Below are 25,905 nucleotides of genomic sequence, written 5' to 3'. Positions count from 1 at the left end.
GTTGGCCTATAGTTGTTTTTAACTGCGGGGTCTTTGGATACATTTTTAAAAGTGGGACGATTATAACTTTCATAACAGAAGCAGGCAAAAACGAATGTATAAGGAATGAATTAAAAAAAAAGAGGCATATCAATGTTTTGCTATGGTTTGTGTGTGTTGGTAATAAAATTTTGATTTCCTCCAAGTTTATTATTCATCATCACAGTAAATTTTAAAAACTTTGCTTTTGTTAACGATTTTAATAAGCATGTTTTGCTATACACTATCATAATACAGTAGGGTCTTGGTTTACGTCCGAGACCTGTTCCTACTGCAAGGACGTAACCCAATTTTGTCTGTAAGCCAGAATTTAAGCAGATATAATGATGTGAATCAGTAAAACTAAAAAAAATAAGAAAAAACAATTCCTGATCACATACATACAGTGCAAAGGTAAATGTTATCCTTACATTTACTGTACAGTAAATAAAAAGAAACAATTCCTTACCTTTACTCCTGTGGTTGTCTTGCATATGGGCACTGCAAAGGTGGGTGAGATAACCAGCAGCATTAGCCCCAAGAAGCAAAGTCAGTTCTTGCTGACTTTGTGTCCTGGTGTGGTCTTCTCCTTGGCACTGTAAGTTTGGGTAGGCATCTGTTTCCAGAACAAACCTGTCTCGTCTACATTAAACACCTGTTCAGCAAAGTAACCCCCTCCCTGATTACTTCAGCCACCGCACTAGGAAACCCATTTGCTGCTTTCTCATCACCACTAGCAGCTTCCCCTTGCACCGTGAGGTTATGCAAATTTGCATGGGCCTTAAACCACATGAACCAACCTTTGCTAGCCCCAAACTCTTCACTTTCACCTCCTAACCCCCTTTTCTCTTTTCAAGGTATCAAACAAACTTTCAGCCTTCTCCTGAATCAACTCAGGCTAACTGGGATATGCTGTTGATGCTGGCCTTCCAGCCAAAGCATCTCAAAATGAGACCACCGCGCTGCTTTGTAATCACAGTTGACTTCATAGGAGCAGATCCTTTCACTTGTTCAAGTATGTACAGTAATACCCCGAACTTGCTCGATTTGAGTTGCACGAATTCACAGACACATTAACTTTTCATTGGAACCTAACTAATTGTCATACACAATTTTTTCAGACATGCGAACATTTTTGAATACTGAGAAACCCTGCAAAAGTGTTTATGTTTCATTTTTTATGTAATTTACAAGTTTTCAATCTTCAATGTCTAAACTGAATAACATTAATTAATAAAAGTAATAATTTTTCTCTCTCTCTCTCTTTCTCTTTTACTGAGATGAGACAATTTTTATGGTACATGTATATGTTTAATTGTTTTGTATGATAAATAAATTATTTACCTAATAAAAAACACTAATTTTCAAATAATAATAATAATAATAATTATAATAATAATAATTATAATAATATAACTGTAATTACAAAATTCGTATGTGATATGTATTTTAAACAAACAAATATCTTTCCCTCATCTTTTGAGAAGAAGCTCGAAGGCAAAGCTGTCAGATGTCACTTGAACATCACAAGAAAGGGGAGTGTTGCTGATTAGCAGGTCAAAGGTTTCTTACGTAATTCTCTTTCTCTCTCTCTCTCTCTCTCTCTCTCTATGTCCGTAATAATTCATAAAAAATTTCACTCTCTTAAGTAAGGACAACTGTTATATCTCTCTCGTTCGTAGTTAGCGCAACCTACATATTGCTGTTTCTCTGTATGTCTTTACCTGTACAGTAAATAATTTTAAACTGATCTAATTTTACCTGTACCATCTACAAACTGTAAATGCACCATTCTGAAACACAGAGACATAGAGCATTTCAGAACAAAGCGAAAGAGACAGAATAAGGAAGTTTCAAGTTTTTAAAAACGAGGTTGAGAAGACTTGTAAAAATAGATCAGTGGAATGGGGGAGAGAGAAATAGTATACTAATCTTCACTCTCTCCTATATTCTTACGTCAACCAATTATTTCTTTTTTTAAGGGTAATGTATTACACTAGCTTTAAAATGAAATTACAGTAACTTCAATGTCATTTAAAAGTTAGTTTCATATTGAATTTCCATCTTTTGATAATCAACGTAAGAATAACTTCTCTCTCTCACTCTCTCTATGTTATTCTCTCTGTCTCCGTAGTAAATCATAAATAATTTAACTTGATATTTCAAGTAAGGACAATATCTCTTTCTCTCTCTCTCTTGGGTGTTATTCTCTCAGTCTCCGTAATAATTGATAAATAATTGCAGTCTTAAGTAAGGACAACCTTATCTCTCCCTCTCCCTCTTGTTCATAGTTAGCACTCACACATTTTTACAACTTATTATTTCTCTTTACATCTTTACCTGTACAGTAGATAGTTAAATTGATCTAATTTTACCTGTACCGTCTACGAAGTATAAATGCGCTAGTGTGGCAAATACGTTCTAAAGCACAGAGACATAATAACTAAGAGTTGTATTAGTCAAAATAAAAAACACTGTTCATGAAAAAGCATTTCAGAACAAAGAGAAAGAGACATAGAATAAAAAAGTTATTAAAAAGAGGTTGAGGAGACTTCTAAAAATAGATCGGTTGGAAGGAGGGAGAGAGAGAAGAAATTCCCTTCCAACTCTATTTTTATGTCAACCATTTATTTTTTTTTTAAGGGTAATGTATTAAGCTAACTTTTAAATGAAATTACAGTAACTTTTAATTTCACTTAAAAGTTAGCTTAATAATTTGGGAGCAAGATTAGGGTCATATTTAGGGTTTAAACTTTAAAAATAAGCATTTATTTACATTTTTAGAGACTGTGCCAAACTTACGCGAAAATTCGTCTTGCAGGAGGGGTTCTAGAACCTAACCTCGCGTAAGTTCGGGGTATGACTGTACTTTTTGTCTTCGACGACCGTCAACACAGTTTTACGGTTGAACCCCAGCATGCAGCTGATGTTAGGTGGTGTTTTGCCCTTTCCGGATCGTTTTATTATATCAACTTTCACTTCCATGGAGATGGCTTTTCTTTTCTTCATAGCACTGCACCAGAAGAGTGCCTTACAGTTTGGGAGCCATAATGCAATGAAAAAATGTTCCCAAAAAAGCAACACAAATGAGAGAGAGCAATCGAAACACAATTCAGGACGGGGTATAGCAAGTGACCGACGCCGTCTTCCCTGCATTCCATCTTGAGACGACATTATTCATCCGTTCTGCGTGAAGTTTGAATCTATGTCCGAACGACGGAACAAGAATTTTTAAAAAACTTATCGGAGACTGTGATAAATGACGTAGGTCGAGTGCGGTGTAAACCGAGACCCTACTGTATTTTATGTTACAAGGCTATTCAGCATTGTATCAAGTTACTTTCATATGCATGCAAATTGTAGCTAATGTTTTAATGCAAAATGCCCCATGGTAATAAAATTCATATTATTTCTCTTTTCCTTGTCCATCATTACATAATATTTTTTAGTGTTTTTAAGTAGATATGCATACTACCTATCATAGTATTTAATTTGTGAAGATCTTATGTTAATAATTACCTTGTTGTGTTAAGTACTGTATAGTCAAAAGTTCTATTGTTTAACATAGCCTAAATGAAAACTCACTAGAAAATCTGGACTCACACTTTGCAGAAGAATATATGATAGAATCTTGATTGCGCGGCTAGTTACCGCACAGAATTAGACCATGGGATCTGCTCCTAAATAAGATATAAAGACTGGTCAAAGAAAATATTACACAATGGATAGATGGAGATGATGATCCTACAGAGAATGGGTGATGAGAAAAATGAAGAAATCTTGAATACATCTGAATAATGAAGGAAAGTTACAATAACTGTTTTGTATTCCCTTCGGTCCATGCCCAAAGCACACGAGTAGACAATTAACTCCCTATTGAAAAATGAAAGTTTCAAAGCAATCTCGACTTTATTTTTAAAATGTGTGTAATACATTGACCTTTAATAAATGTTATATAAGAAGAACTGAAAGCTTCAGACTGACAAGACACTGAAAAATATATTCTTCCCGCCAAGAATTTTTTCTAAATAAAAGAATTTGCTATTAATACAAATTCAGACATAGGGCTGCCACCCTGGGAAGAGTCTACTGAGATTTGGTTCATTTGTTGCTTGCTGTATAAGGACTGTTACCTGCTCTGACACATTCCTAGAAAAACCATCTTCAAAGCCAGCCAGTTTCTGCTGCAGTCTCAATACTACTCGGTCCGCCATAGATGCCGAGTTAATATCTGAAACGTAAGTTCAAGCTAAAAAAAACAGTAGTTATAAGTAAAGAGAAATAAAAATATTTTTTAATATATAGGTCTCAAGCATTTGAATAGGAAATTATCACAGACTAAGTTATACAATATTATGCAAAAAGAGCAGTCCTAAGTGACTATTTACTGGTAGTCTTTAACATGAAAGACAAAAGATTACCTGTAATTACGTAATTAATTTTGTTTTACAACGTACCCATTGCTTTTAATTAGCCTTCCATGCATCTGTGCAAAATCCCCAGGTAATGCAAACACTGGAAGAAGAATACTGGGTGCTTATTGGTACAGTATTTGTCACTTAGGTGACATTTGGGTAAGTGACCCTCAGGATTCAGAAGGAATCTGGTTTACTTTTTGCATATCGTTTTGCTCAATGCTCATAGTTGTCTCAAAGCCCTTGGATTGTATTTGGATTGCTTCAAGATATTAAAAATTCTTGCATCTTCAATATTATCAAAATAATCTGAAAAAGCAGAATGCTTCATTCCACAGCCCCCAAACAGAGAAAGCAGCCAACCCAGCACGGAAAAAATGCAAAAGTAAAATTAAACTTAAGAGAATTAGCAAAGAAAAAACTAAGAAACATTTTACATATGAGGTGAGATTCATGTGAGTATGCTCAGTAAGACGGCCTTTACACCTAGTCTGAGTTTCTGAAATCCTAAAGATTTGACTACACGACTGAGGTCATTCCATAACTTGGTTACAGCTCAAACCAAAAAAGAAAAGCAGAGACTCAAGGGTTAACAATATACTATCTAGTCTTGTGTGATGGACAGTACTGTTTAGAGGAATTAAATGTATAGAATTATAACAATTGTGAAAAATTTACAGAGCATACACAATCACCTAATGAAACAACTATGCTAGAGTTTTACACTTATATGAGGAATAAGAAATTGAATAGAACTCAGTTTTTGTTCACCAATATAAGATGCAAGTCAGCTGCTGAAGACCAGACTGAGGAACAATATTCAAAATATGGCAGAAAAAAAAAAATTTCTTCCTATAGATAGACAGGTCTACAGAGTTCTTGATACTCTTGACAATTTTCTGCTCACTGAAGATGATTTTTTCTCCAAAGTGAGATGGCCATAAAAAATGCTGCAATAATTTAAAGGAATGTGTGTAGATCAAGAAACAATTCACTTCAGACCTTATAACATGCCCATACACTAATTTGAACTAAATCTTAGTTCAAAGACCATGTACCAATTGGTCTATAATCATAAAACATTTGTGTTAACTGCTTAAGCATCAAGCTAGCCAAACCACATTTAAGAAATATAAATACTAGAAGGTCAAGAGCACTGACTAGAGGAACTGCAGATTACATTCCCAAAATTACTAGTGTCTGTCAAAAATTATCCTTTGTAATTTACTAGTTAAAAATTCAATTATACTAAGAAATGGTCCATAAATCCCATCTATCTCAGCTTGAAGACATGTGTCTCATGATTAATATCATCAAAGTCAAGACCAGTTATAAGAACTTCATGACCACAATTTAAGGAATTCTGGACAACATGGGAAATATGACAAATTTATTAAATTAATTTGTATTTTTCATAACTAACAAACCTGAGGTCTTAACATTAGGATAAGCTTCCGGTGCCAGCTGGAATCTGGTAAAATCAATAAAATTGTATATGCAAAGGACTAGTGGCATCTGTCCTTAGTCATGAGTCATGTGAGACCACCCATACCCAAGCAGTACTCCGTGGCTTCATCAGTTATTCTTCCACCCCAGGTTAAGCTGTCAGAGGGGTGGTTAGAGGTGGGCCGTAAATGTTAAGACCTCAGGTTTGTTAGCTATGAAAAATATAAATTAATTTAATAAATTTGTCATTTGTTCATATATGAAACAAAGCCTCGGTCTTAACATTAGGATAGGCTTACTCTTGGTGGGAGGTAAATAAATTAACCGACTGGAGGTTTGCCACACTCGGTCATTCTCTTGAATATGAGAGTTCTAAGAAACATGACCTTTATTTCTGAACCTCAGATATATGTATATCTTGGGTTCAGACTTCTGGGTTTCAATACAATGTCACAGTTCATTGCATATGCAGAAGACAAGAAGCTATCTGCTCTTATAACAAACTACTAAGGGATTCATAGCCAATGAAACACGGTTTTTCGGCAACACCTTTTTATCAAAGCATCGGATAAAAGGTGAAAGTTGGCAAGTGTATTTTATAACCTACCTAATTGTTGCAAGTGTTATTTACTACCTAAGTTCAATAGTTCTGGTACTTACCAGAGTAAAAGTGGGTTTCCTATGCCAGAGCCATCAAAATCAGGTAAGGGTTTTTTTTTTTTTTTTTTTTTGAACACAATAATGACGTTAACCTATGACGTCATAAGGCTCCACCCACAGTGAAGAGAAGTTTATATGGGGAAAACGTCTCTTCACTGTGGCTCTACTGGCGATGGCATATTCACTAATTGATATTAGCACCCAAGGCCAAGAGAAAGGGAAGGTTTGCTTACTTTCCCCAAATATCCCATGTAGGTGGAGCTTTGTCTACTTCCTTATTGCATCAGCAGGTGAATGCCGCAATGAGCATGTACCTCGAAGATATGTCATCGCCTACATAGTTACTCCAAGCAGGAGGCAACGACATCAATTGGGTAGACCTTGTCTCTCTTGGCCTTTAATACCCATACAAGGCTTCAGCGATATCAATGATGGCGAGCAGGATTTGTCATCGTCCCCTTGATAACACTATCATTCTCAATAATTTTATTATTATTATTATTATTATTATTTTGTGGAGTTTCATTGCAACTTCACAGCAGTTGTTAGGACTAAGTTGTTAGCTTGGATTTCTTCCATTTTCTTGATATTCGTAATGTTTCTGCTTTTTACAAATAATTCAGTGCAAGTAGTTCATCCACATAATGAACCAGTCTATAGCTCATTTGTTAGATCTACATCTATTCAGGGCGGGGAATACAAAGATAATCCATTTTGTTTATCTCAGGTTTCTGACACTGTATAGCCTTCTGTTTGCAGCATGTCAGGAGCGGTCACTAGAAGTAGAATTTAAATGAAAAAGCAATGATACCTCATTTCCCTCAATTGTTAGAGTTGTAAAGTCAACGCCATTGTTTTATTTCAGTTAATGTAACCATTGTTATTTTCTTGGTTTTTATTTATATCATATAACACCCTAAACAGCGCTTGTATACTGGGCTGCAAATAAAAGGTACTGGTAGAGTCAAGATTTTGAGGGCAAGCTCAAGCTATTATTTACCTGCTTCAATATCAATCAAATGTAACGATTTATATTGATATGCCATGAAAGGAAAATATACTGAAATCAGTTTGAATGAGGAACATATTGTTATAATCATGTGTTTTAATAGATATGTTTAGAGGTACAAATAAAAACATCTAACACTATACATAATTAATTTACAAAAATGTCTTCGCCGTCGTCACTCTGAGGAGGAGGTCATCATCCACGTTTTCATCAAGCTGGCATGAGATCAATAATGACTGGTCCCATCGCTCTCATGGATAATGTCCGATTTCAAGTACTCTTCCTCAAAATGGCGTGTTTGTCTAACAGCTCCTGCCACTTTTGGGGCGCTAAGTAACCATTACCCACCATAGAAATAATTACCTATTCACACTAGAAATAAATCTTGCCACAGGTCTTCTCGCTTCAATACAAAGTGGTAAAGCAGAGCACAAATGCATCTTGCAACCACGGGGACAATTCCATATCCTGCTGGCCATTATCGAATTTGTCGAAACCTAAATTCTTTAAACATATCCATTCACCGCCTACCTGGTGGATGGGCGGAGCCTTATGATCGTCATATTATGTTTACGTCTTGGTTGTTTTAGGATCCTTGTCTGTGATTTTTCGGTCCCGCATCGGTGACTTCATTTACTCTATAAATATCAAAACTATCGAACTTAGGCTCTAAATAATACTTGCAAAAATTAGGTAGGGTTATAAAATATACACTTGCCAACTTTCAGCTTTATCCGATGCTTTGATAAAAAGTTGTTGCTGAAAAACCGTGTTTCATCGGTTCTGAATCCCTTAGTAACGTAGTCAATTATGTAGGTTTGTTATCGTTCCTCTCTCCCCTTGCTAAAGAGAGGAATATATTGCTACTGAAAGGAACCTTACATTAATGATCACTCTAACAGTATGGCCAATGTACTCACCTATATCATGTCAGTTCCATCTCATGACGGAACCCTCTTCTTACCATCCTCAGGTAAAGAAGAAAGACGAAAAGAAAAGAGACCAGTCATCCCATTCATTTCACTTTCATACCATCATCTTCGACTAGATACAAACTGACCCACCAGGGGCACTGGATGAGGCTACACCAGCTGTCGAGCAGCCACCACTGGACCCAAGGAAAAAGTGCCCAAGGACCTATGGGCAACGTCCTTCAAGTAGAAGGAAGTTAACACTCTAACGCCAAGCCTCTATTTACAAAAACGTCTCCCGTATGCCGGCGGCGTTCGGGAGTTAGCGCCGAAGCGGAAAAAAAGCTTTTTTCAAAAATTCACAGTACGCTTAGTTTTTAAGATTAAGAGTTCATTTTTGTCTCCTTTTCTTTGTTATTGCCTGAAGTTTAGTATGCAACCATCAGAAATGAAAAAAATATTATCATATATAAATATTGAAATATATGACAGTGCAAAAAAATTTTTCATATACAGTGATCCTCGTCTATCGGATAATGGGGCCCAGAACCCCAATAAGTGAAATTCAGCAGTAGCATTGGCCCCTCCCTAGGGAGGCATATATGTATATACATGGTATATATTTAAAGGCTTTACTGTATAGCCTTTCCCACACTGTTATAAACACTTCTATGCACTTAAACACTGTATTACTATTTTGATCTCCTATCACAGTAAAATGCATAAAAAAAAGATCGTCCCATATTTGTAATGTTTACGTTCTGAGAATCAGCTGACTGAAGCTGCTCACTACTAACGAAAGAATTAGGAAAATAATTTTTAGTTGCCAAAAGAAACAAAATTTATCAATGAAATTATTTTTAATTCTGTACATAAAGGATTATGATACAGTAATTCATATTTCATTGAGAGAAGAGAGAGAGAGAGAGAGAGAGAGAAATGGTGTGTACTGTACAGCACAGTAGCTTGGGGACGAGAGACTAAGTCTTGACTAAGTCTTGACAAGCTGGTGATGAGAGAGTATACAGTATCCTTGAGTTGCTTATGTATGTATGAAATTCAGTTTTAATTATTTTACAGTGATTTAAGATGAAACATCAACAGTGATAAGATATTCTCTTATGTACCACTCACGTGCCTTGTCCGAGTGCCTGTATTACTATTTTGATCTCCTATCACAGTAATATGCATAAAAAAAGATCGTCCATATTTGTAATGTTTTACGTTTTGAGAATCAGCTGACTGAAGCTGCTCACTAATAACGAAAAATTAGGAAAATAATTTTTAGTTGCTAAAAAGAAACAAATTTGTCAATGAAATTATTTTTAATTCTGTACATAAAGTTTATGATACAGTAATTCATATTTCATTGACAGAGAGAGAGAGAGAGAGAGAGAGAGAGAGAGAGAGATGGTGTGTACTGTACAGCACAGTAGCTTGGGGCGAGACTGTATACAGTATCCTTGCGTTGCTTACGTATGAAATTCGGATTTTAATTATTTTACAGTGATTTAAGATGAAACATCAACAGTGATAAGATATTCTCTTATGTACCACTCACATGCCTTGTCCGAGTGCCTGTGGGTATATCTGAAGCTTCCAGTCCTTGCGCGTCGGTCTGCTGCAAAGCGTTCTTCTCACACGTAACATGATGAAACATCGCTGTTTTCCGCAATATGGCTGCCGATATGGCGGTACTTTTTAATTTTAATTTTTCGATGAATATTTCTGAAAAATCCATGATGCAGTGAAGCATCTTTTGTTTAACTTCATTTTGTACTGAATTATATGTCATAATGCAATGAACCAACAGTACTAGCAGATATTAATAATTATTAATGGAATTAATGAAATATTTGGGTCTTCATATATCGCGACTATTTTTGAAATTTCCGGAAAATCCGCTATATATTTTCTCTTATAATATACATACGTAATGGAAAAAATCTGCGAAGTCGTGAATCCGCGATAGTTGAACCGCGAAGTAGCGAGGGTTCACTGTATAATTTTATACAAATCGCGCTGTGAGCAAAACGGTTAAAGCTAACGGGTTATTTTTTTTTCTTTGTATTGTACACTAAATTGCGATGATTTTGGTATATAACAAATTGTAAAACGATCAAAGCAACACAGAGAAAATATTATTACAAAATGATGCATGAACTAGAATGCGCCGGACGTAAAAATGTTTTCAAAAATTCACCATAAATCGAAATATTGTGCTAGAGACTTCCCGTTTGTTGAAAAAAATGAAGCTAATTGATTGAATATTACTAGACTGTAAGTGTTTTAGCTTACAATTGCAGTTTTCGACCATTTCGGTCGAGTTAAAGTTGACCGAAGGTCGAATTTTTTCTATTTATCGTGATTTATATGAAAATATTTCAAAACTAATAAAAGCTACAACCATGAGTTATTTTCTGTTGTATTCTACATGAAATTGCACACATTTTCATATATAAAAGTTTATGTAACGACTAATATAAAACGGTGCAAACATTACGACAACGTGTCGAAAGAATTTCTGAGATGTTCGGCCGAGTTACTGCGCGGACGTAAGGAAAATGTTTTTTTTTCAAAAATTCACCATAAATCAAAATATTGTGCTAGAGACTTCCAATTTATTGCAAAATGAAGGTAAATGATTGAATATTACTAGAATGTAAGAGTTTTAGCTTACAATTGCGTTTTCGACCATTTCGGTCGAAGTAAAGTTGACGAAGGTTGAAATTTTGGCAGTTATCGTGATTTATGTGAAAATATTTCAAAACTGATAAAAGCTACAACCATGAGTTATTTTCTGTTGTATTCTACATGAAATTGCGCACATTTTCACATATAAAAGTTTATGTAACGACTAATGTAAAAATGATGCAAACATTACGATTCGTGTGTGAAAAGAATTTCTGAGATGTTCGGCGAAACACCGCGCAGGCGTAAGGAAAAAAGTTTTTTCAGAAATTCACCATAAATTGAAATATTGTGCTAGAGACTTCCAGTTTGTTGAAAAATGAAGGTACATGATTGAATATTACTAGAATGTAAGAGTTTTAGCTTATTATTGCATTTTTTACCATTTCGGTCTAGTTAAAGTTGACCGAAGGTTGAAATTTTGGCAGTTATCGTGATTTATATGAAAATATTTCAAAACTGATAAAAGCTACAACCATGAGTTATTTTCTGTTGTATTCTAAATGAAATTGCGCACATTTCCATATATAAAACTTTATGTAACGACTAATATAAAACGGTGCAAACATTACGACAAAGTGACGAAAGAATTTCTGGCGCGGACGTAAGGAAAATTTTTTTTTTTTAAAATTCGCCATAAATCGAAATATTGTGCTAGAGACTTCCAATTGGTTGCAAAATGAAGGTAAATGATTGAATTTTACTAGAATGTAAGAGTTTTAGCTTACAATTGCGTTTTTTTACCATTTCAGTCGAGTCAAAGTTGACCGAAGGTTGAAATTTTGGCAGTTATCGTGATTTATATGAAAATATTTCCAAACTGATAAATGCTACAACCATGGGTTGTATTTTGTTGTATTTTAAATGAAATTGCGCACATTTTCATATATAAAACTTTATATAACGGCTAATATAAAACAGTGCAAAAACTACGACAAAATGACAAAAGAATTTCTGAAATTTTCGGTCAAGTTACCGCGCGGACGTAAGGAAAAAGTTTTTTTTCAAAAATTCACCATAAATCGAAATATTGTGCTAGAGACTTCCAATTTGTTGCAAAATGAAGGTAAATGATTGAATATTACTAGTATGTAAGAGTTTTAGCTTACAATTGTGTTTTTCGACCATTTCGGTCGAGTCAAAGTTGACCAAAGGTTGAAATTTTTTGTCGTCGACGTATGGTGCGTCCACTCGGCACCCAACAGACAATTTCAGTCGACGTATGATACGTCCAGTCGGCATTTAAGGGTTAAAGTGGTTTGGCGACGCCACACACCAGCTTGCAGAATTCTATAAACAGACAAATTCTTAAATGCCAAGCAGAGCTTAGACCTCTAATGTTGTGCGCTCTTGCCTGTGCGACATCGTCTGAAGCTCCTGATGCATGTGAATAGGCATTCATGATAGTTTCTCGTAGCCAAAATGAGATTGTATTCTTGGACATTTCTTTCCTGACCCAGCCTGTGACAAATCTTTCATCATGGACTGAAGGATTTTGAGTCTTTGCAACAAATTCTGGATTATATTTGAAAGCTAAAGACTTCCAACCTCTAGTGTGTTTGACGTCATAAGACAGACCATGGAGTTCGCCTACCCTTTTTGCCGATGCTAGGGCCAGCAAGAAAACCGCCCTGAAGGTCAAGTCTCTATCTGTAGTCTGTTGCAATGGTTCATAGGGGGCTCGAGCAAGACTAGTTACAACCAAAGCCAAATCCAAACTAGAAGGTATTAAATGCTCCATTTTCTTAGCTTCCACCTACCCTTAAGCTAACATTCACTTCTAATTTCCTCATCTTACAAAAACTTTCAAGCTCTTTAAAAAATCTGCAGCTTCTCTTCTTTATCCCCAATCAACATTATTATCTACTGACAGCAATACCCATACCTTATTCCAAAACTGTTTACTTATCCCCACTATTCTGTACATATACATCATCCTGTCTTTCAAAGCACCATGATGTCTACAAGATAACTTTCATTAGGATATTGCAGCAAAAAACTGAACAAGAATAACATAAATAATAAAGTGACCCTACCAGAAAGAAAAAAATAAACAAAAAGTGTGTAAAGAACTGGCCTAACACTAACAACTTACAATGTACAAAACTTAATTACTAAGTGAGGCTGTCAAGACAAAAGAACTTACAAAGGATTTAAGATCATGACATTCAAAATCTTGCAAAAGATAATAACTTACAATGCACCAATTGAAGGCATGAGTTTGCAAAAATTTGTGAAAAACATAAAACTGACATAGTTCAATGCATTCCAAAAGAATTTTGATACAGTGTACTAAAAATAATATACAGGAGAAAACTAGGCTTAGTTACAAAACATAAACAGATTTTACTGAACTAACCTATTCCCTGGCCACTCTCATCTTGCAGACGAGCTACTTGCTGTGGTGATAGTGTCCACTGATACAGTGGATCATGCCGCAGCACCTCCACAACAGTAACCAACACCTCTGCTGAGCTTCTAAGGACACGTAAGGTGGCTTCACAGCACTGCCGTAGAGGACCTTCAACTCCTAACACACCTAGCCCATCACGGACATCCTGAAATACATTAATAGCATAAACAGGTGACACTGAACTCTGCATTTCCTGTCAAAACTTTAAACTGTCTTTTATAATTGTTTATGTAATAATAATGCTAATTTTGAAAACATAAAATTCTTACGCCACAAAATATTTTATTTTTCTCTCTTTTAGGAATGGAATAAAGATAAACCAAAAATAATAGAAATCATCATTACCATCAGCACAAAAGTTTTTCATGTCACCCTTTCCCTTAGTGTGGTTGACACATATAACATGAGTTCTCTCCACTCTTCTTTGTCCTGTGCCTCCAATGCCATCAGATATATTTCTTTATTTACCCCATTTCTACACGATTTCCTAGGTACTCCTACTTCCATATCTACTGGCTGTTTTTGACCAACTGTTTCTCATCCTCTAATGCATATCCGTCATCTCCATCTTTGAGATCTCATGCCTTGTTTTCATGCCACATTTCCTCAGAAATTCTTCATCTGAAATAATCTTCCCACCACAGCCACTTATGAATATTAACATTTTATGGAAACACCTTTCAAAAATTTCCATTTTCCTTGTCAGTGTCCATGTTTCTGCTACACAAAGTACAGAACTGATGTACCCACCAAAACTCGGAAGCAGAAATAGGATATGTCTGATACAGTAAACCAATAAATATAAAGATATGAAATGTAAGTACTTGGGAATTTAAACTCAGGCAAAATATTTGAACTTTTAAATTAAAAAAAACTTTAATACTATATAGAACAGTATCTCATAGCAGTGGAACTGCTTGAGGATAAGTTTGTGATGATCTAAATCTTTGCCAATAAACCTCATTAAGCATCACCTAAATAATTTAGAATAAGGTACCACAAAATGTTTTCAATGATATTGATGATTTGTTTTGTGGTTTAACAGTGACTGAAGGACACTTTGCTCAAGTCATGGTCACTGTTCCTGATTTGCGTGGGGGGAGGCAAGAGAATTCAGGTGTTCTGTAAGAGGTATACCATACAAACAAAAGAAGAGCCATGTTCTGGCGGAATTCTGTTATATAGCAGAAGGGTTAAGTAACAAGTCACTGTCAGTTAAGCGATCTTTTTAGAAGCCAATACCTGTTGTATAGTTTCTCTTTTAATAGTATTTAATGGCCTGGGTCTCCACTATCTACTCCTAAGGCTGCCCAACTTACTGACAGGTCTGCTACAAGTCAAGTGTTTTTCAAGCTATGCAAGTCTTGAATCATATCAGTATCTTACATGAACTCCTCTTCAAACCAGGTGTTACGAATGTCTGAGTGGCAGCCCAGTTGTACATGGTCAACTGGAGTTTCTACTTTACTGTGCTGTTCTTCTGGCATTTCAATGTCTCTCTCTGCCTTCCATAACTGAAATATCACTGCATATACATCCTCTAACTATTCTCTTCACTGTATAAATTACACCTAAGATGGATGAAGGTTGTAATTTTGAGAGGAACTCTCACTGAACACAGCAGTCCAGTCATCAGGTCACCAACATTTTGTATATCTAGTAGTAAAATGGTTCAAAGTCCACCACTGGTGCACTACCAGCTTTTTACTATTCTTCAAGATGATACACCACCTCCAGAAATGACATGAAAAATAATCACTGCTGAAGCATTTAATATGCATTGAAGTTTGCTCATCAGCAGCACAGGCAAGGGATAAAAGTCACTGTGCTGTTGCTTAAATCCCTAGTGACCAAGCATATGCAAACATGATGAGCTCCCAGGTCCCTCTCCACCTAAGCTTGGGCCGGGGAGAACCAGACAGTGGTTGCCTAGTTCATAAATGGGTGGAGATACTATCTAAAACATAATCCTCCTCCATTCTCCCGTATGTTTAACTTATTTGGCTTTTCACATGCGTATAAACTACTAACCATTAAAAGAATACCTGTGTAGACAAATGGATACGGTAAATTTAAATATTATGAAATTACAAATGGGCTAAGCTTGTCATGGACATAAATTAATTTATTGACACCACTGAGTCACATTTTCCTTAACATTTCCACATTCTGATGAGATTACTATACTTATATGGGTCATCTAATTGGGCCCAACTGAATGAGTTTAATATAGTTTTAGGGGACACTAGCAGGCTTCCCAATTGGCCAAAATCAACATACTTACGACTAATTATTACTCTTTTTTAATAAATGTCATTACACATCTGTTACCTTTCATCTTACCTGTGTTAGTCTGAAGGGAACTGTTTCAGGAGTTGGGAGAATCTTTCCAAAGTCAAAAGCTATTCCTAAATCAATGTGGATAAGCTCAGCACTGGATTTGTCAAGCAAGATATTTTCAACATGTCGATCACCAAGACCTAAAATGTATCCGACCATTGAATTTGTTGCAACTGAGCGAGTATAAGCTAAACGGCGCTTATACCATTCATGCGGTGAAGGGTAGTTTTCAAAGAAAAAGTTTCTGAAGACTGCATGGAAATTATTCAAAATATCCTGAAAAGAAAACATACTAAATTAATCAAATTCAGAACAACAGCATTAAGAGTGTATATAAATTTATCAACAAGTATGTTTGAGATCAGGGAGGTATTTTTTTAATATTACTTTAACACTGCAATTTATATTAAAAAAAGTGAAAGGTTCAAATGATGTTTACTACCATATTTCACATTTTTGTATGTTCATGTCTATCTTAAAATTTTAAGTTTTAATGTTTCTGAAATAAAAATATATGTCTTTTATTAGCTGGTCAAAGGACACCTAGACAAAATGAAACCAATTTCCTTAACGCAATGTTCAAGGAAAACCCTCTGGCACAGTAAGGAATTCTTGAGCTGGCCCTGGGGGATTTCAAATCAAGTCAAGAAGGTCCAGTATCAGTATAATTTCCCTCTTCTGATGTTAACATAACTAAGAATTTCTTAAGTCGAGTTTTTGAAGCTATGGTCTGCAGTCCCACCAGCCCACCAGTCTGTGTCACATATTATCGTTTTTTGGGTGGTATTTTCTTATAGTATGTGTAAAAACAGATGAAGCTTTTGAGATGAAAACTTGAGCCTCTTTTGGGTAGCATTGGCAAAGCAAGCAGTGAGAAGAAATTGCAGTAATAGCTGGAGGACTATCAGTGATACAAAAGGAATGCTGAAGCCACTGATGTCCAACCCAAATTGATGAACTTGGGCACTACTGCTGTCCTACAAAATTCATCATAAGTTATCTGGAATCACAACCTTTTAAGGTAAAAAGTAAAAAGGTCTACTTTCATACTGTTTATTCCTGAATGGAGGGTAGATTCAGGAAAAGCAATTCTGATAACTTGCTAATAACAATATAAATTTCCTCAAGATGCTTCAACTGGCATATATCTCTCGTCATTACTTTAATAAACAAAAGACCTAGAAAAAGTTAGTATCTTAAGCTACACGTACCTGGAATACATTATACCTCACTTCAAGTGACTCAGTCCTTGCTTTTGTCATCATTTGTCTGCAATTAGCAGCACTGTAATCATTTGGGTAATATAATTTGTGAGCACCAGATTTTTTATCACGGCCTATAAGATATTCTCCAAACGCCTGTAAAAGATATTCTTCATTATCTAATGAACAATAAAAATTCAAAAATTCTTCATTATCAAACAAAAATTAACGAATAATTGCATTCTTCACTAGCTGGTACATAAATAACATAAATAGCTACATCTGCAATGCAGCTACAATTCTAGAGCTATATAAATGGCAGCACTTAATTCTAAAGTTGAGGCTGATGAAAGGACAACAATATGCTATTAAATTTGCTTATGTTCAGAAGAAAAAAAGAAGTACAGATATTTAAAATGGGAATGGACTAAAAACAAATGCAGAAAAAACCGACCTCAGAAATGTGAAACGTGGCAGAGGAAGCTTTGAAATGAGTACACTGCCTTGACATAAGTAGCTTTGGAATGAGTCGACTGCCTTAAGTTTTCTCAGTATAAAAATATATAATACTGGTATTGCTTAATCCTATGTTCCACACGAGTGGTCTAATAATAAAAATAAAAACAACTACAAATCTGGTAGCTGCATTAAAAAGTGTAAAAAAAAACACATGTACTGCAAGTGAGAAACAGCATTTTCCAGGTTACAACTTATTAGCAGTCCTTACAAAATGTAATATTTTAAAAAACAATTTTCCTAAAGCACATACCCAAAAATAATAAATAGCCAGATTCATAATTTAGGAAGGAGGACACAGCAGATAAACCCACGAAGAGAAAAGATGTACTGTACCTGCTAGAAGCTCAATCCTAGGAGAGCAGTGACAGAGTTGGTAAACAAATTCTCTAGACAATAGTTGCCTGCAAAAGTAATGGACATTTAATGGAAGATACCAAAAATAGTGCAAGAGTTAGTACTCCCAAAATACATGCCTCACCTATGCCAAATACCAGATAAGGGAGCAAGACCTATGAAGAGGATGAAGATGTGTCATTTGGAACCCTTCCGTTGGAAAACACATAGCCCTCTGTGAATATAACCCAATGAATATACAGCAAGGATTTTATGAGTCACATTATGAAGGCAAACTTCTGAAAGTGCTGAGAGCTCCAAATTATACTTGAAGAACAGGGAGGATGAAAGGGCATGAACTGAATGTGCTGCAATCTTATGTGAAGGAAGGTCCTCTCAAGACACATCAACACTAACTTATGAAATAACCTGTCATAGCCAATAAGAAACATAATTCTTTGACAATGGCCTTTCCTGATGACTCATATGCTGGAACAAGTTGGAAGAAGGATGAAAGGATATCCAACCAAGTTGGATATCTACATGACACGAAGAAAACTGTCCTCGTAAGTAGAAAAGGGCAAGGCAGACATGGCAAAGCAATCTCAGAAATAACCACCCCTATTAGAGGACTGCATCTGGGGCACATTAAGAGACCCCACTCAAACCTGGGACTTGACTGTGACACTTAACCTAGAAAGGCATGGAGCTCACTGACATGCTTAGTGGAGGCTAATATGGTTATAGAAAAAGTCTTAAGTGTTAAATTCAAAAGTATGGCAATAACACAGAAACTCATAAGGGAATCAGGTAAGGCTGCACAGAATCAGGGTCAAATCCCAATTTGGAGGCTTCACAGGATCTCAAAGAGCTGATCTCCCAAACTGACAAAAGTGGTCTGATAACAACCCAGGTTGTCATACCACACCATGGAGACCCTTTTTCCCAAACTGAGATGTAATGGAAGAACAGCACTGAGTGACAACAGCATTGCAGTGATCTCTGAAAAGCCTCTTTTCCTAAGACTATGTTTCATAATCATCATGCATGAACAAATAATGATTTTAGGTAATTGTGAAACCATGGAAGCAAGGCATCTTCAGAAGACCTCAAAGTGGGAAGAGACGAGGAACAATTCATGATGATTCACAAAAAATTCCAAACCATTCTCGCTGGGGCCAAAGGAGAGCAATGAGGTTCACCTCTATATTCGTTAACATTCAAAACTTGACAAGAACCTGGCTCAGCAGTCTGAATATAGGAAACTCATACATGTAGAAGCACCTATGTTCATACTGATGGGTCAGGTTGCAGAGACCTATAAAGTGGAAGCCTGGAGTTCCATGATGAGGTGAACAGATCTAACAAGGGGGTCTCTAATACTTACAACAGAGCCATACTGGCATCTGTGTGAAGAGACAACACTGACAGGAGAATCTAGCAAACCCTGCTAAGAGCATCTGCCACATGTTTACCCAGAATGAACAGACACAATGTTGATGTTGCACCTTTCTGCCCAAGTAAATACTTCCAATGCCAAAAGCAAAGTGATTTTGACCTTGTCCTTCTTTGATTTCCTTAAGTAAGCAATGACACAGGTGCTGATGACCATGACCGAAACAACTACCAAACACGTCAGTTACAAATGCTTAGAGGCCTAAGAAGTCCATCTGCTTGCTCTTCTCCTCCTTGGACCAAACCCCTGTACTTGAGACTCCAACAGATAAGATCCCTATCCTGTGGTTGAGGCATCATCTGGAGGTTAGAGTCCAGTGGCATTAAAGGAATTCCCTTTGCAGAATAATGTAACTGCTTCCCCAAATGAGGTCACAAAAACTGAAGAGCAAATGTAGAAGCAACTATGCAGGAAAACTTCTCTAAGGAACAATTCACTGACAGTCTCCAGGAGGTGACACACCCTTCTCTCTGATGGATAAGCCAGCTCCAAAACACTGTCCATACGTATGTCCAGGTAAATCACCTACATGCATGGAGATGGGTCTAACTTCTCCAAACTGACTTGCAGCCACAAGGGGCAGCACAAAACCAGAAGATGCTTCTTCAGCTCCTCCCTTGACTAAGCCACAACCAATAAGTTACTTCAGGGAATGGCTAAGGCACATGACCAAAGATAAAGAACCCATTTATGTTACATCACTGAGACTATGAACACTTGCCACCTACACTTGCCTGCCATTAATGTGTTGACATCCAAATGGTGTTTAGAAAGTACAGGAGTCTCATGGACAAAGAAAATAACTTCTAAAAGCTAGACTGGATGGAGTTTCTGTTTCCTGACTCTTGATAACTCCTTTAGGTAAGAGTACCTCCCAATGTCCCTGGGCACAGAACATAAGAGACAGAAGGGCAAAGGGGGCCAGTTGCTTATTTCTAGCTACCTGATCTACGTCTCCACAAAAAGTCAGCTGCAAAGGACAGATCTACCGATTGCCAATCCTTGGTACGTATAATTGTCTGTGCCAAAGAATATTCCAAGTTCATGCAATTTCAGTTTCAGAAAATGAAAACATACAAAATTCTACAGATAAGACTGGCAGTTCCTCTGACTGTGGAAACTGTGGGAGTATGGTAGGTACAGGGGCTTTTCCAACTTGAGAGGCCTCTTGAGAAGATCCATCAGTAGTCTCAGTAGGTTTCTACCCACTTTTGTCTAAGAAGAGCTATCACGTTAAATGACAGGTTCTTCTTTGTAATTAGCCTCATCTGGAAGGCATTAAGTCCCAACTGTCCCTAGGATGTAACTGAACATCTAAACTTTCAAGCTCCTGGGTCTGGAGGAGCAGTAAAATACTGGGAGCTTACTATTAATCTGCTCATGGAATATGTAACGGGGTACGTCATCACCACTATAAGGCTCTGCATACTTGTGGATGGAGCAACTATTCTGAGGGAAGCACTTCCTTGGGCTAAGGCTCACTATGACCACAGCATCTTCCCTGAAGGAACCTTAGGGCCAGTCTTTCCATGCTGATCTCCGCCCAAAGGCATGGGCCTAGATGAAATTTCAATTTTTATTCTTCATCTTTTTCTTTGGGCTGGTCTGAGGTTTGGACTTCTATCTATATTTTTGGGGTGGCTTATTCAAAATCTGTTTTTGAGGAACAATTCATGGCACAGCTACAGTAGTGCTGTAGCCATGTTTATTTGCATGGGTCTGGGTGTACCTTCTATCTATCTAGATTAAGCCAGCCTAGTGCTGGCATGGGCTTTTACTCTTCAGCAGCCTGTAAAAATACCTCCTGGCATCAGCTTAACACCAATCCTGTGGGCTCTGCTACTGAATCATGGTCAGATCCTCTAGCATAGCTCTGGACATGACACCTCTCTGGCTTCACTTTGGTTTTGGTGTGGCTCTGATCATGGCTCTAGGCATTGGAAGGGACCTGGCATGACACAGTAATGGATTTCAGAAGTAGCATGGGCATGGTTATAACATAGGTCTAACCTCAAATAATATCATAATAATGGACTTAATCATCAGTAAAGCTCAGGTTCAGTATGCTGGCATGACCCAAGTCCCAGTCATGGTCAATACAGCTGCACGGATAAACATGGCTTGGCTCAAAACAATATAACATCTAAAATGCTGTCATAAGGGAATTTTTTGTCTTCACTTTCTCCTTACCTTAAGCATGGGAGATAAACTTGCTAATCTGTCATCAGAAGTGTTTACTAGATTAGTAACAAAACACTTAACACAAAAACTTGATATATACTACAATCTGTGTCAGAACTAAATTTACTGTACTTAAAACATATAACAAACCTGTGTATTGTTACACCACTGGATAAGACCACTCTTTTGTGAAAGGGGTAACACTTTGTAAGTACGCACAGAAAGAGCTCTCTCCCTGGTATCAGGATTTTTGCATAATAATTCATTTACTATACCAAACACCTGAAACAAAGGCAATATACATTTTATTGTACACTCAAACAAATTAAACCAAAATACCAATTACACTTTCAATTCTCGTAATATTATCAAGTACATTTCGTGGAGCATTACTTTTAATAGCAAAATTAATGAAAAGTTATACACTAATGGCTGTAGTATAAGAATGCTAGAAAATAATGAAAATTGTTTGCATTTTACAAATGACAAAAAAATTAATCTGCTTAAATACAAGCAAAAGTATACCCCAAATTGCATACTTTACAACAAAATCTTACATCATGCAAAAATAAGTTAGAGTTTACCAAACTAAGAATGGCAACTGACCTGTTGCATGACAGCATCTTGTCGTATGTCATCCCTGCCCTTCAACAGTTCAAACTGGGACAGCCCATCAGATGTCTTAACAGTCAGACGTTTAGGAGCATTAACTCCTCCTACAAACATGCACTGATTTTCCCAAGAAGATATAACTGGAGGGTTGTAATGACCAGAGGGTTGAAGTGCAAGAGGGCGAGTAAGAGCGCTAGTATACTGTATGTTTTTAACATTCATCAATGGCTGATTACCAGGAATTCTAACCTGTAATTGACAAATGCAATAATTTAACAAATAAAGATATAAATCTCACACAGTTTCTTAAGACTGCTTTACTCCTTACTTACTATAAACATGATATTGAATTCTTAGTATACAGTAAATTTGAATTCTAACCTGTAATTGACAAATGCAATAATTTAACAAATAAAGATAAAAATCTCACACAGTTTCTTAAGACTGCTTTACTCCTTACTTACTATAAACATGATATTGAATTCTTAGTATACAGTAAATTTATGAAACACATTTTTTTTAAAGTTTACTAAAGCAAAAATTTCTGATGACTAAATCTGTCATACATAGGTCCATTAATTATAATAAGCTTATTCCATGTAACATGGATCCAACTACACTGACATTAAGGAAGAACGATTTTACTGTGCATCCCTCTTTATCCTGTCTGCTTGCAACATCTCTCATTTTTCAAAGTGACTGATTGCACCCAATGTCTGCAGTGCACTTCAAGTCTACAATGAGTCCTTTCTAATCACTGAGCTTCTCAATCCATTTCTTCAGTATGAGTTTTCAGGTTCATATTTTCTGAATAGTTCACATGTACATTGTTTTTCCACCCTTTTTGGAGCTTCTTTGGAACAGAGCTGTCTTGTCACATTGCCAACATATCTCTGTGAGTACACAAGCTCCTTTTTAATTCATTTTGTGTCATAAGTATAAGGAATTGTATACTGATTATGCCCATGCTTAGTCTTTATTGAGATCTTCATTATTTGTCCAATTTTCAATGTGCACAGAGTAAGAGAGCATCCCATCAAAAACTACTGATATCATTTCTCCCCTAGCTCTTTTAGAAGGTCTCCTAGAAAGGGGAGAGCTGAGGAGTTTGAGGTCATATGCTCTCAAAGGTCAACCAGAGAGAGTACATTAGACAAGTTTTTGAAGGCAGAGTACCTCTTCTTAATTATCATGTTGGTTATGATTTGAAACGATATTCATGAACATGTGGAGAATGACAGTCCTCTTTAATGAGCAGACCATCCTCCTTGCCTTTAATATATCACATATTGACAGGTTCTTGCCCATCAGATGAGACCTCATTCTGCCAAGAACTCACACTTGCCAATTCTGAAGCAAATTCAAAGGTGTCCCATTCCTGAGGGGAGAGTGACTGCCCTTGGTGAAATGATGGTAGGCACCCCTAGGTATCGCCTCTGTCACTACTGAGGGTTCCCTGGTGTGGGCATTGCAGTCTTATCCTTTGTAAAATCTCTTTGACTTCTGTTCTAGTAAGGGAAAAAAATGAGGAGAGCCAATAGGACAATCATAGTCCCTTGCAGTGCCCCAGCCCTTCAATCTCAACATGATGTCCCTAACAACTACAGACAGCCATCTAGCTAAGGGCAGGTAAAAGCTCTTTCCTTTCAGTCATCTCCTTCTGCTGAAGTTCAGCCACAAGTTTCATTGGAGGACCAGAAGAGCTTCTTAAAGTCAAAGATGCCACAAACCCAATCCAGGATATCCCCAATGGCCCTTAAGTCCTCTGAGGTTTCTGCATCAGATATCCCTACCAACAACTCCTTGTCTACTTATCTGAGATCAGGTCTTGCTCACTGAAAATCTTTGGTGCCAAACACCTCCCTGGGTTTAAGGCTGCTGAGGCTGAAGTAGTACTTTCCTTAAGAGGCAAAGTGGGAGGAAGAGAAGCTGTTTGTGTGTTCCTGCCTTTAATTTTTTACTATGTTTGTTCCCTAGACATCAAAGTGGACTTCAAGATAGTTTCTTGCCAGAAAGATGAGGGGGTTGTGCCTGAGACCCAAAGGGACAGGGATCCACAGTTGGAAATGGGTGCAATCATGACCAAAGGGCAATGCCCTAATTCCCGGGCGCAGTCTGCAAGGAAGGAACTTGTGGCAAGTATGGTCCCGATTTTTTTTTCTGAATGGCATCTGTCTAAAATCACTGCCTGAATTGTTTCCCCTTCCCTTACTGGGGGAGCATGGGCTTGTATTGCTTTGTCTTGCTGTATCTATCTTCATTGCTGTCATTTGGATGAAAGTGATTCCTGTCTGCACCTAAGCAGTAGTTTTTGATGTAGCTGCTCCCTAAAACTCCAAGGATATGGATAGGTCTTGACTATATCTCTTCTTCCAAAACAAGGTGCCAGTCCTCCCAAGGTTGGCCCACTGAGGTTGCCATGGGAGTCATATTCCTTGGGGAAGGTGCCCTGTGAGCAAGGATAATTACAGAGCAATCATCGCAGCTACTAGGGTACTGCCACTCTGAAGAGGAACATGTAGTAGAGAAGTGTGTTAGGACAGTACTGTCCTAAGCCAGTTGTGTCTAGTATAGTGACCAAATTTGAGCTTGAAACAATATTGTTGAATCCTGTATATAATTGCAGTACTTACTACTGTACGGGTAACAGTGTTGTAGCAAGGACTGTTGGCGCTAGCAGCAGGGTGAGAATGCAGGTCTGTCTTCCGCTCAGGATGTAAGGTGCATATGCGTAGGATGTAAGGTGGGTGCACATGGGTGGCTCAATGAGTAGTGACTACTGTTCCTGTTGAATGCCCTCGCCTTTATCATGTGAGCTACAGATTAGAACAGTGGTGACCTGTTGCAGGCTAAAGAATCCAAAGATATGTTTGTGGCAATCTTCGGAGCATGGCCCTCACATACTCTCTTCTGTACGAACTTGAACCATTGGTCTATGTCCCAATCCACGCACATTAAGTCCTCTGTAGTAAACACTTGTTTTCAATAACAAGTACAGAGATAAGGGTTTTTGTCCAGCAAAGACATTGAGCTGTGTGCCTAAAGTGGCAGTCCTTGAGATGTGCACTGAAGTCTATTAAATTCACTTCAAAACAGCAATTGCCTTATGGCAAATCTGTCAACCTCTTATCAGCACTCATTGAACCCACATATGCACTATGGTATCCTGTTCTATCTCAGAGATGAAATGAGACTGATATCCATATACAAACTGTCACAATTTTTTACTACATTCAGGGAGTTCCCAGCCCAAGAAGAACCCTAAAAGAGTTCAGAGGTCTGGTTAAACAAATCATTTATAACTAACTAACTACTACATTCAGCACTAAAAATTAAACAATTTTCTAATTAATCTAGTTTCAATGAAGCAAAATTTAATTTGAGCATAATTCATGATTTATGTTCCACAAAAGATAAAACAAAAATCAAATTACAAATGATTTCCCAAAACACTTCCTTTGGAGGTAAGCAAAACCATGAAATCATACACAGATTCCCATTTATTTAGAATAACTGAAAGCCAGGTAAGCAAATAATATGGAACAAAGAAGAAAAAATTAGTTATTAAAGCCCTTCTATAAAAAGAACAAAGATCAGCAGTTATTCAGATCCCCAAAGGGAGGAAGATGGAAACTGGTTCCCTCCAACACACTCATACACACCAATAAATAAGCTGTAGAACAAAAATAAGAAAAAACT

The 25,905-nt window shown here is 36.9% G+C and overlaps 1 protein-coding gene across 5 annotated transcripts in view; it reads right to left on the bottom strand.

The window, feature by feature from the left end:
• Positions 1-3,914: 3,914 nt before the first annotated feature.
• Positions 3,915-25,905, bottom strand: part of tefu (Serine/threonine-protein kinase tefu) — a 154,391-nt gene continuing 132,400 nt past the window's right edge. For all 5 annotated transcript variants that reach the window (XM_067118592.1, XM_067118621.1, XM_067118596.1 and 2 more), the window contains exons 52-57: positions 22,201-22,455; positions 21,745-21,876; positions 17,115-17,261; positions 15,907-16,179; positions 13,510-13,708; positions 3,915-4,249 (exon numbers count right to left, since the gene is read on the bottom strand). In XM_067118592.1, the coding sequence (XP_066974693.1) occupies positions 4,074-4,249; positions 13,510-13,708; positions 15,907-16,179; positions 17,115-17,261; positions 21,745-21,876; positions 22,201-22,455 (1,182 nt within the window). In that variant the 3' untranslated portion in view covers positions 3,915-4,073. The remainder of the gene's footprint in view (positions 4,250-13,509; positions 13,709-15,906; positions 16,180-17,114; positions 17,262-21,744; positions 21,877-22,200; positions 22,456-25,905) is intronic.

The sequence above is a fragment of the Macrobrachium rosenbergii genome, chromosome 2, assembly GCF_040412425.1.
Source record: "Macrobrachium rosenbergii isolate ZJJX-2024 chromosome 2, ASM4041242v1, whole genome shotgun sequence".
NCBI classification, from domain to species: domain Eukaryota; kingdom Metazoa; phylum Arthropoda; class Malacostraca; order Decapoda; family Palaemonidae; genus Macrobrachium; species Macrobrachium rosenbergii.
Note: the sequence above shows the minus strand (reverse complement) of the source record. Positions and strands in the feature narration are given on the sequence as shown.